Here is a 12,683-nt window from a genome sequence, read left to right as displayed (position 1 = left end):
GGCCCTGACCCTGGCCCCGCGGGTAGGAAAGCAGCATCAGTGAGTGGACTAAGAGCGGTGACAGGCAGGAAGGGTGGTGACGAGGAAAAGCAGCAGCGGGGAAAAAGCGGTGGCAGTGACAGGAGGCAGCAAATGGCAGCTGAGTGGGAGTGTGGGGCCTGCACTGTTGCTGGCAGGTGCCCAGGGCAGAGTGTCAGGAGTGCGCCGCCCAGGCTGGCAGGGTCCACCTGGCTCCACTGCACGGAGCTCCCCAGGGCTCGCATGCAGTTCCTGGGTTCTCTGCCCCAGCCATGTGCCTCTGGAGGAGGAGCACTGTGCAATGGAGCCAGCAGCCTGTCCCCATTCACTGCTGTGTGCAGGGCATGGGGAATGGCAGGGACCTCTGTGCTATGGAGCCTGGCTGGCTTTGCCCCTCTTCCTGCAGCCCTCGCTGAGCCCCATGACCTGCACCACAGGCTTCATGGCACAGGGCTCTCCCCAATGGCACAGGACTCAGGCAGGGAACCTAGATATACACACATACACACATGCACCCTCCCCTACACACACACACATACATAGACCCCCACAAACCCCATACCCAGCCACCCACACCCCCTACACATCCATATATACCTCCCCATCCACACCCCCTCTACAACCCCCATAACCCACCCACAATATACAAAAGTAAGACTTCATTTTGAGATACTGTGTGATCACCTCTATATACATTACACAAATGCATGCAAATCAGAACAAAAAATACTTTTTGATTTTTTTTCTGGTTCCAAAATGGCACCCCCCCCCCCCCCAAAGAAGTCCTTCTGGGGGTAAGAGGGGGGATTTTTGGTGGCAAAGGTCAGGGGCTAGGGGCAGGACTTCCAATCCCAGGGTAGCAATCAGGAGGCGGGGCACCTGTCAAGGGGCAGGGCTACCCTTGCGGCCCTCAAGAGCTCACCAAAAACTGAATAAGTGGCCCCCCAGCCAAAAGAATTGGCCAACCCTGTCCTAAAAGGTCCACACAAGTCCTGATATACTGTTTCCTCTCTCACTGGGCCCCTGAATGACATTTCCCTACTCTGTTTTCTATCAATCTAGAGCACCATAGCTTTTGAGCACTTAAGTATTCAAGAAAGAAAAAGCCCTCCTCTCCCTCGGACATTAGTACTTGCAGGATTATTTACTGTGGGAAAGTTGGGTCAGAGTTTTACATCTCGTTTTGAGGGCTATTTGGTTTGTCGTCATTCTGATCTTTCATGGCAGCAAGTCCCACAGTAACAGGCCAGCTGCAGAGAAAGCTTTATCTCCCACACAGGCATATTTCACTCTTGGGGTTGAAAGTTATGTCACTGAAGAGGAACGTAGTTGTCATGGTAAGTCTTAGTGGCAGAGCGTGAGATGGTTGCTTAGGTAGCTATTATAAGGATCCTTATAACGGAGCAGCTTTCTTTCAGGCAACTAAGGTCAATGGCATTAAGCATATAGCTTTTAACCTGGGATTCAAAAAAGCCACTGCAAACAGATTCACAATGCAGGGTTAAGAGAATTTAAGACATCTACTGATTTCATGCTGTTTGCCCCGCCCAGACTTACTATTCTAGCTGGAGGTTACAGAACTAGGAAAGTCAGGAGACACTACGGCAAATTGGATAGTGCAAAGAAATTACAGTTTTTAACAGCGGAGAAAAGGCGGCATGCTAGTGTCCTCAAGCAAGCAGTGCTGGCAGGCAGAAAAGAGACTGGAGAGAGGAAAAACCCACCAGGGACGTTACACAATTCAAAGGCTTTTTTAAACAATACATGGCAAAGAGTACCTGGAATTTCTGATCAGATCCACTTGTCTTGATGTCAGTGCAAAAATGCATGGACTTTCCTGGAGCTTCTCATTGTTCTGTGGGACTGAAGAAACAGGAGAGAAAAAGGAGACTTTATCTCCAGTGCATATCAGAGTGAAGCAGAGACCAATCACATTCTCGCTTTCATTGCACTGCTAAAAAAGAGGTAAATTCAGTTTGCTTAGGGCTGCATTTGTGTTTGAAAGGGTGCAGAGACTAAACATGAGAGAAGTTCAAGCCTCCCCCAGCAGGACTGAAGAGTTGTATGCAAACTCCGAACATTTTCCTGGCAAGATAAGGAAGCAAGATGTGTGTCAAATGTCTTTATGCCATGCACCGCTGATTAAAATGGACTGTTCACTCCTTGCCTGCCTCTTTTGTTGGCTGGGGAATTAAAGTGCTGTGGACTTTAGTCCCATCTATTTTTCAGGACCCTCCCCCTCCCACTTCCATAACCCAGACAATAGGCAATACTTAAAAATAAAAGCCTATCATGAACGGTACCACAACAGGAAGACTAGAATACAGAGAAAAACCTAACAAAGGATGTCAGAGCATTCACAGATGAAACCACTAGACTATGGAAAGGGAAGTAGGCAATTGCACATCAGCTTTGGACAAGATAGCATCAAAACCCGAGCCCCAGAGGGCAAAGAAAGAAGTGTTTACAAAAAAAATAGAAGGACTGGTGCATTTGTAGGCATGAGAGTGCCACAGGTGAAATGCTATGCATAATAACTGACACTTTAAGATGTAATGTTCGTTTAACATTTAGTTTTACGAATAAACCTAATTAAAATTAACATTTAAAACTGATAACCTATGCTAGCTTATAGGAAGTTTAAATCCCAATTGAAATGAAAAAGAATCGCACTCAACCAGCAAAAAAGCTAAAACAAAAAAATGAGGTTTAGGAGGGTCCACTGGCTAAGCACCTGCAACTTCAAATGCCAGACTAGCTCTCTCAGAAATTGCCTCTTCTGCAAGGCAGAACAAATATCTTCTTCTTTCACTCTAATCAATTAGTTTGGTTCAGCTAGTTTATTCATAGCTAAGAAATTGAGCGGGTATTGGAAAAGCAGGAAAACTGGTTTTCCTTTTTCCAATCTGTGAACAAAAAAATGGAGATGGGGGCATGAGGTCCATCAGTCCTAAAACCTTGGAGGGCACAGGAACAGAAACAAATCAGTGCAGTTAGCTGAAGGTACTCCCTTTATGAATACGTCAACTGTAAATGCAAGCCATATCTTTGTAAAATTACCAGTTCATAAGGAAAAAAGTAGGCAGAATATTTAAGGCAGTATTAAAATCAAAATATTGAAGTGTTATTTTTGTGCATTTTCAATCATAATCCCCGTTTCCATCCAAATGCAGCTTGACACAAATTGTAAGAACAAATCTTGTAAGTTAGAAATGCATCATTTGCCATTTTCTAGCTTAGTAAAAATACACAAATTAAACAGGCTAGATCATCCCTTCAAAACAACTGCATTGTCTTGGTTAGTAAAACCAAGTATCAAATACAATAACATGGCAGAGTTTTGAAAAGGTAAAAATACAAAATGAGACTAAAATGAATCATTTAAAAATTGATCCACATGGCAAGAACTCTTCTCTTTAACCAAAGAGATTGCCACCTTCTCTAGAGAACAACGCTGGTGGGCCGACTAACCCAGACTGAGGACGCCATCCTCAGCCTCAGCAGTGAAGCTGTGACCCCAACAGTCTCCCACCCAAGCCCAAGCAAGTGGGAGATTTGGTTTTTGCTGAAGTTACAATCTCCAAAGAATCCCTCAGCAGCAAGGCATCCAATATGCCGCATACCCTGGAACACAAAACGTGCTTATTCAACATGCCAAACGGCTGGGGCAGCACTCCAAGAGAGAAGCCCATCCAAGATCACCTCTCCTGCTCGATGAAATATAATGGGGCAATGAACACAGCCAGAAGCTGAGGGAGGTAGGACGGCTCTTGCCTGCACAGCACCAGGCACAGACAGAACAGCAATCCTACGCAATCTGAGCATGCAGCCAAGACCACAGAAAAAAGCAACACTAGCCAGAAGCAGAAGACGCTCGCTTTCCTCTGCAGCTGCCTGGTTAACAGTGAAAGAAGGAAACCGTTAGGAGACCTGACCTGCACCCCCCTCGATTTTTATTCCTCTCCAAGGACCCAAGTTGGGCCAACTCATCTTTACTGGATGAGAGCCAGGATGCTCCCCTCATGCACAAATAATGCCTCTATTTGGTTGGTCAAAGTAGGCTGCTATGACTTGACACAGTTCTCAACCCTTTCTAGCTGTGAAGAAACAGAGAAATCACACTAGGTCTGACCAGCAGACTTGTATCCTGTCACCAAGCAAGACCAAAACCAGATGCGTGACAGGAATGTGCAGGAAAACACCCTTCAGTAGCTTACGGGGTAATATATTCCCAGGGGGAATTTCTGCTGGATCCACATCAGACAAACATTGATTTATGCCGTGAAATGTCAGGATGTCTACCCCTTGCTTGTGAACACTGAATAGCACAGGAACACTACCATTCAAAATGGCCAGGCACATACATCCTTCACCCAAGAGCAGTCATCAAAAACACGTTTTTTTTGAGTGACCAACCTTAGACAAACGAGTTTCAAGCAAAAGTCTTTCCTGAAAATGAACTCTCTTGAAATCATGCAATGCATTCGCCACTGAGGACAGACCAAAACAGTCAGAGCTTTAAAGCAAGTCCTGGTGAGGATTTCTCAGAGGAGCCCCGATGCATGGAAGCATGCTTTGCAATCAAGGCAATGCAGTTGCCTCAGCCACCAAGCCAGACAGTCTATTCAAAGCAACTGGGGATAATCTTTGTTGGAGGAAGGAATGTACTGTCAAAATGCTTGCAGCTAGTTAGAGCAGAAATCATACTGTCAAGTCGATATTAAAAAGTCTAAGACAAACCAACACCGTTTACTGCAACAGTGGCTGGAACTGCTAGATTATGCAGCTCTGTTCCCAGAATAGTCGTATGAGATCCTCCTTGGGCACTGCCTCCAAGGGAAGTCCCACTGTCTGCAAGTGCAGGCCAAAATTCCTTGCCCCACTGTTTTTAAATTGCAAAAGCCAGTAACAGCACTGCCCTAGCTGCCAGCATGCATGAGGATTAATACCCTAAGAACTGTGAGGCACTCGGATATTATGGTGACAGGGATCATGCAAATGCCCAAGAGATAAATACCAAAGTTTGTTGGAAACAGCAGTAGAAAAAAAAATTCAATGACTAGAAAGGTCTACACTTGATCCCAGTCTTACATCTGAGACCTCAGCAATAGCAAAAAGTGGTGATGAATTAATTAATGGGCACACCTGCTTCATTCCCACTGCCAAACCATGTTAAAGACTGCCCACCCAAGGCAGCTGTGCTGATTTAACTAAGCCATTTCTAACCAGAGTAACCGAATTCTCACAACGCTTGTGGGTTTACAGTTACCAAATACTGAATATTACCTGGATCACGCTACATTTAATCTGTTTGCTCCCACAGCTGAAGCCCTCTCTCCAACCGTAACCTGATGCTTGCCTGGTCGGGGAACACTGCCTAGAGACCAAATTAGACATACCCCATCTCACCTTTTTTCTCAAGGTGATAATTTTGAAGAGGCAGGAGAGCCCTTGTTACTTCTCAGCACAGATTAGCTTCCAATTAACCAATATCCTTCCAAGTCAAGGGAATGCACAAATTGCCGTTCCCTTGTTCCCACCACTACTACTACTACTGCGCTTTCAAATTCTCTCTTTAGTTGCGGCCCATTTCACCAGGCTGCATCAGTACTTAAGTACGTGTCAACATGATCTTTAATCTCAGATTTGTCTTGGGTATTTCTAAAACACAAGGAGAGGAACAGTTTTTGAGAGCGGCTCTGGTTTAGATAGAGAAGCTGCACCAGTATAACAAAAGGTACATCTGCAAACAGAAGTTTAAAGTGGTGCAACATCAATATACACAACCCTTTATTCTTGAGGACTACCCCCTCATTCCACCCCAACCTCACCAAGCAGAGCTCCACGGAAATGCAACTTTTCTTCACTAGTTTCATGTTTGCTTCCTCCAAAAATATCATCACCACGATAAGTACTTAGAGCCTGCTTTCTACAGAGCATGGTTTCACGAGGGCACCAAGTAGCACTGCTTAGCGATGACAGACAAAATCTTGTTGAACCAAGTACAGAGGCTGGTCACAAAGATGTCTGTCGCTCCTCCTAGCGTTAACGCTTGAACCAGATCTCTGCAGAGATGCCCAGCCTTCTCTCAGTTCCAGTTACTGAAATGAAATGGCAGGGCCAGGCCACACAAGGCCCTCATGCTTCCTACCCCACATTAACAGTGGTGTGTGTTTGTATATTCCCAGCTTCCAGGGCTTGGAAAATCAACCTGAAATCCAAACATGTGTTGTATTGTAGATTGTGAGCAATAAGTCGAGACACCAAAGATAACGAGCATCTGTTCACCACCTAAGTACTCTACACTAATGAAGCAGAAGTTGCATTTATCAAAAGAGAAAATTAGTCAAATGTGCTTCAGGGAACAAGCCGACTCTCGGGAGGTATTAGCTAACATTGGGGTAGGATACTAAGTCTAGCCAAACCCAAGATCTGATGTCACCTAACAATTTTTCAACTCTTATAATCAGGATAAATAGTGTTCTGTTCCTATTTCTCATCTGTAGATATTTCCACTCTTCTTCTCTTTGGACCCATGGACAGGAAATGAAGTTGTAGCTAAATATATATATTTTTTTCTTCAGAAGATTGGATCGCATTCAATTTACATTTCTGATGGAGCACAACCTTGAAGCGTGCTGCATTCAGAAGCAAATTCATCAATTTCTAAAGCTCTAGCATGTGTGTAGTTAACATACAGTTTAGCCTGTCAGCATCAGTTACCACTTGTCTAAGGTATGACAGCCTCCAACCTTTGTTGCTGTCACATGAAGCCTGACTCATACAGTCAGTAGATTTTTTTAAAATTTTAAATACTGGTGAGCAGTTCAGAAACTAAGAAATATGGAAAATAGGAGTAAACAGGGAAAAAAAAAAATCAGGCACCACTGCACAAAGGGCAATAAACTTATGGAATACGTTAATCGGGAAAGGCAACTGAAACAGAGGATATAAATAAGCTCTAGGGATATCCACACTGGCTTGCGAAGGCGGAAGGGAGTGAAGGTATGATAAAAAAGCAGGAAGATGGGATTAAGAAATTATGAAAGTGCAGCCACACTGGGCCAGACGGCTGTTTCCTGTTCCTAAAAATTTATGTTCTCCTGATTTAAAGAGGACAGTTTAAGTATTGTCAAATTCTGGTAAGGCAAGTTTTGCAGAGCCACATAACATGGTCAATGAAAGTGCTTTTCAGGCCACGCTAGAACAAACTCTGCACTCCTCCTTGGCCAGCACAACAATGCCGTGCAGCAGTGGCCATCTCCCAGGTCTTCTTTCAAATTTCCAACCCACAGCCAAACGCTGCAGCAGTTCATCCACCTGCACGAGGGTAAAGTGTCATTTCCTTCATCTATCACCACTGCTTTCATGCTCATGCACATTAGAAATGTGCCTTTTCAGCAAAGGGAGATCAGATTCCCAGGTTCTGTCTTTATTTTGCTAAAATAAAAGTCTATGTCGGGTTGCAGGGAGCACACTGTGTCTACGCTTCAGAGTCAGCAGTGGCTTCCAATAGCTCTCCAAGCACAATTCAAGGTGCTAGTCTTGAGCTATAAAGCCCTACGTGGCCTGGGACCTACATAGCTAAGGGACTACCTCCTCCCTCACATTCCATCATGATCCTTAAGGTCAGCCAAGAACAACCTCCATTCACCAAGTCAAAACGCACAGGAGGTCATTTTCAGTTGTTGGTCCCCAGCTCTGGAACTCCTTTCCCTTGGGGCCTGCCAGAGCTGGAGCCTGGCCATCTTTCAGAAGTGGTGCAAGACATTTTCATACAGGAAAACTGTTATCATTGTAGGGTTAAGCTCTGGGTATTCTTTGGGGAACAACTGTATTACTTCATCCGTTTTTATTACTTTGTTGTCACAGGCTACCCTGAGCCTCTTTGGGAAAGCTGGCACAGAAATCCAATCAAATCGAATAAATCAGTACAAATGTTGTAGCAAGGCCTCATGTTACCAAGCTTACTCCTTGGACAACTGCACATCCATGTAGTTTGAGGAGTCCCAGGGCAACCAGGAGAGGAAAAAAAAAAAAAAGGGGGAAATGGAGGAAAGAAAAAAGAAAGGCCCATACTTCCTGCAGAACATGCCACCAAAATTACACTTCACCCAGGCACACGTATGCTTAATACTACTCAGCAGCGTTCCCTCTAAGCTGCATGGCGTGAGCGGCTGCAAAGGCACGCTCACGCCATGCTGCCAGGCACACCTGCACAGCTGCGTACATCACACAGCTCAGAGGGAATGCTGCTACTCAGAACTACAATAGCGCAAATGCAGTGTCCAGCCATCTGGGCTCCTAGTTGGGAGAAGATGCTTATTTCACCTTCCAGATTCTTCTAGTTGTCTCTCAAAAACACAAGGTCCTGAACATACAAAACTGTGACTGGTCTATACAGAGCATGCCTACTATGGAAGCCATCTTCTTTCCCTTGTGGCAGGCTTTCAGTCTGCTGGGCTAAGTACAGAACCAACTGGCACTGATACAGAAAGGGACAGCGCTCCTGTTTAGTACGCTTGTGGCACTGATGCAAAAAGAAGCTTCCCCTCTAATATACTGCTCCATTAGCCAGAGCAGAGATAGATTACGATTCACTGCGCGAGGATGCAATGCTACAAGGCAGCATTTTCAATGACAGATATGAAAGCTCCGGCAAAACAAGACAGGCTTTACATTACTTATCAAGATGACTGCAGTTCCTGTTTTAAGGTACAGGGAATATAAGCAGAAACAAATAAACCTATATTTAAAACATTTTGAACAAACACCCACCAGAACAGGGTTCATTGGGTCCCTCCCCTACTCACATGGCCGCTTTAATCACTGAGAACACTGCCATTGTTTCAAAGCCTGTATGCTTTTTCCACTTTCTTTTCCCCAAATGAGCCCTTGGCACAAAGCCTGCACCTGGGTACAAGACTCACCTAGCTCTGTCGGCTTCAGCAGTTCATCCAAGATGTTATAGAAGGGCAGTTTCACCAGCCGAACTTCGGGCTTTACAACTTTGGGCGGTAACCTTCCCAGTCCATTAAGGTATTTTCCATAGATCGCAGGATAGTCAATGTTAGTAGTGGAGATAGAAGTCCTAGCAACAGTGCTCCCCCGGTCGTATGAAGAATGTATGGAGAGCGTCTCAGGAGGTCGGTGCGGCTGCTGCTGCGGCTGCCCAGAGTCGGAGCTCTTCTTGGCATAACGAGTCTCATAGAGCTCTTTAATCTTCTTGAACACTTCCGGGCTACAGTCAAACTGGACCAGCTGCAATGCTCTGGTGACCAGTTCATGTTTAAGTCCGCTTTTACTCCTGCCGACATACCCCAGTAACATCTGAAGATCCGACACTCTGAAACTCATCACCATGTTCTAGGGAATAAAGACGAAAAGTCAAGTCAAAGATTCTTATGGTTATAAATAGATTGTGTGACAATTCCCTCCACAGTCTGTAGCCTGGAATCCAAAATACTGATGTTCACTTTCAAGAGCGACACCTAGCCTTCTGCTTAGATCAGCTGCTGTTCACCTGATTAACGTGCTGTGCGTTAGACACTTGTCTGGACAATGGAAATGAGCAGGAGACTATCTACTGAATTATCAACCTATTCACACAGGTCAGACAGCGATGGCACAAGCTCATCTTTAAATTACTACAAATATTTGTATCCTCGTGCTGATTTTAGTAGAAGCAATAGCAACTATACAGTAACTCAGGGAGACACTGAGTGGCTTTGCACCATATTCATGACTCAGTTCCTGCTTTCAAAAGAAGGAATTAGCCCTACCCAATAGCTCTCATTCCCTGCCTGGCACCTGGGAAAATTGTGTGAGTTTTTTAAAAATGCCATTATGTTTGGGTGTATTTTGATGTCATCCTATATTAAAGCGAAGGCAACAGTTAAGGTCAGTAGTGGAGACAGAAGCTCTAGCAACAGTGCTGCCCCAGCTGTATGAAGAACACCCTGTTTTAAGACTGCACACATCTATCCCAGTGTTATCAGCACTGCCTGCATGTGCAGGAGAATTCTCACATATGCCTGATTCAGAACTGAAATGCTAACAGGCCACAGAACGATGCTCAAGGAGGTTTTATTTGAGCAGAAGGCAGGAAGACAGGCCAGGCCAGGCCACCAGTGACATTCACAGGGAACCCTCTGGTCAGAAACCCAGTTCTTGATGCTAGACATCCTCAGCATCTTCCCTCTTTCTGCCAGGATGTATTCTCTGGACTCTGTTTGAATATTTCATCTTCATAGCAGTCTCTGGTCACTGCAGTCTGATGTTTTCAAAGAATCCTTTCTACTCAGTCTTCCTGTGCCCATGGGAACAGTTCCTTTCCTTATCACCCAGGACTTCTTATCCTCTGGGTGACAGCAGGGCCTATCAGATTGCTAGATGGGCAAGGGTGCCAAGGGACTACTTGCTTCTCTGGCCCATGCCCAGCCACTCCTAATACCAGGCCCAGTGCCTGCTTCGCTACTGTTCTAATAGAGCACCATAAAACTATTAAGGTAGACCCAAGGTTTTCAAGACCATTTAACACTATCCAATCTCAATTTCACCTTCTTGTGCTCGTGGAAGTTCAGAGAGCCTATAACTGTCCACAGATTCAGGAAGACAACGTTGCATCTGTCTACACTGGAAAGCTTACCTGCATAAGAATAAGAGCTTTTTAATTAAAAGTAATGCTTAGATTCAGAGATTGATCATTCTGACCCTCCTGACTATCAAAGACAATGTCACAAGTGTTCAGGGTGAACCGATGAAGTGCATTTCCTATAAATGCAAACTGCCTTGAAAATGTTTAGCAGGCACCTATGTTTCTCACTTCAATGTACTTCGTGTTTTATACACAGTATTCTACAGCAGAAGATGAAATCGGAGCGCTGGTAATGATCTTTCCATCTGAAGTCAGATTAATCTATGCAAACCAGCTGATAACAGTATTCTTGTGATTCTCTGAAGAGGGACAAACTAATTTTAAAATTAAAAAAATGAAGTAAGACCAAAAACGTTCACTTGCCATGTTTATTTGTGGGAAGTAGTATTCAGCCCAGAAAGACCTAACATTATTTTATTTTATTTTTCCCAGTTTTCTATGAAAGCCTCTAACTTCCTGGTTCACTGAAGAGGTCACAGAACTCAAACTCACTGGCTGGACTGAGACGCTGGGTGGCTGAGATGTTCTGGAATTTCTTCTGGCGAGGGGAAAGGGCTTTGGAGAGAGTTCAGCTGCTTGAACACTTGTCTTAAGACTTGGGAAACCTGGGTTCATCTCCCTGCTTCACTACAGAGCTGTTGTGTAGTTCAGGATGAGTCATTTGGTCTCTGTGCTTCTGTTCTTCGTCTGTAGCATGGAAAAAATAGGACTTTGCCACCCCGCGGAGTTAAGATAAAGAAACATTAAAGACTGTGAGATGCTTACTGCAAGAGAGTCAAAAACACCTCCAAAAAAAGCTATTCCTGCACTCACTGTTCTTGCTTTCTGATCACTTGGGGCATCAGGAACATAAAACAGTTTACGCGCAGTTTATATTTAGCAGCATTTCAAGTCTTAAAAAACACAATCATGATTCTTGACCAATAAGAAAGCCAAAACATTTAGGCACAGAGAAAAACAGATCACTAGAAGCTTGGGTCACTCACTCATCAAGGAGCGAACACAAATACAGTTTTCGTTAGCTAGCGAGGTTATTTCAATATCAATGCAGATGCAGGCTTTCCCATAAACTAGGAGGTCGTGTGGACAAGGGGCACAGAAGATGGCAAGTTCCAGTCTACCAAGCCCACAGATTCACACAAGTTTAGGGCTGGAAGGGACCTCAGAAGATCATCTGGGCAGGAAAGATGGCTGGCCTCACATGTCACCCCAGCGCACCTTTGATGACCAACATGTCCGCAGTGCCTCCTATCAGAAGAGCAGCAGGCTCAAGCCACCAGTGTCCATCCTTCAATCCTTTTGCCACTTTGCAATCCTGCAACCTCTCAGGCAGCGCCGCAAACCCTCAGCTGCCCCAGGTAGGCGAGTTCCTTCCTTCCAGCCTAATCCGGCTGTACACCGAGCACCTTCAGCTGTCATTGCAGTCACTGGGTAAGAGCGGTGATTTGACAGGAAGCTTTGCAGCGCGAAGCCGCCTTCGATCTCATCCCTGGGCACATCGCGAGCTCATCCCCGGGCGCATTTGCCCACTTCACACACACAAGGGTACTGCACAGTGGGACTGGACCACAAAGAAGAGCTTAGCGCTACATACGAGACAGAGCATCCAGAGCATCCCTTGTATATATACAGGACTACATATATGGGATGCTCTGGAAAACTAGACACATTTTGAAAGCCCCTCGATTGAAATGTAAAGGTCGCCAGGACCCTCGACACCTTCCAGTGCCACATGGTCTTCCCCGAAAGCTCCCCTGGCCTTCGACGCGGACCTCAGCAAAACCATCCGGGGATGTGCCGGCGGAGGGGGAGTGTTCAGCAGGGAATTTCTCCGCCGGGAGGTATTTGGACAGCTCCTCGCAACTTGCGCCAAAAGCCTTTCCAGCGGAGGATGCCTGCCCGCCATCGCTAGGGGCCAGTCCCCCCCTTGCAGCCCCGTGAGCCAAGGGGAGAGCAGGGAGGGTGAGGGAGGGATGGGTCGACCCCAGGAGCAGGCGGCGGGGCAGAG

The 12,683-nt window shown here is 45.5% G+C and overlaps 1 protein-coding gene across 3 annotated transcripts in view; it reads right to left on the bottom strand.

Annotated features, from left to right (window-relative positions):
• PIAS4 (protein inhibitor of activated STAT 4) overlaps positions 1 to 12,683 on the bottom strand; it is a 55,727-nt gene that overhangs the window by 42,771 nt on the left and 273 nt on the right. For all 3 annotated transcript variants that reach the window (XM_019513383.1, XM_019513384.1, XM_019513385.1), the window contains exons 2-3: positions 8,949 to 9,384; positions 1,797 to 1,881 (exon numbers count right to left, since the gene is read on the bottom strand). In XM_019513383.1, coding sequence (XP_019368928.1) covers positions 1,797 to 1,881; positions 8,949 to 9,384 — 521 coding nt within the window. The remainder of the gene's footprint in view (positions 1 to 1,796; positions 1,882 to 8,948; positions 9,385 to 12,683) is intronic.

This window comes from Gavialis gangeticus, unplaced genomic scaffold (genome assembly GCF_001723915.1).
Source record: "Gavialis gangeticus isolate Ggan-Ray unplaced genomic scaffold, GavGan_comp1, whole genome shotgun sequence".
Lineage (NCBI taxonomy): Eukaryota > Metazoa > Chordata > Crocodylia > Gavialidae > Gavialis > Gavialis gangeticus.
This window is presented reverse-complemented; position numbering and strand designations above follow the sequence as displayed.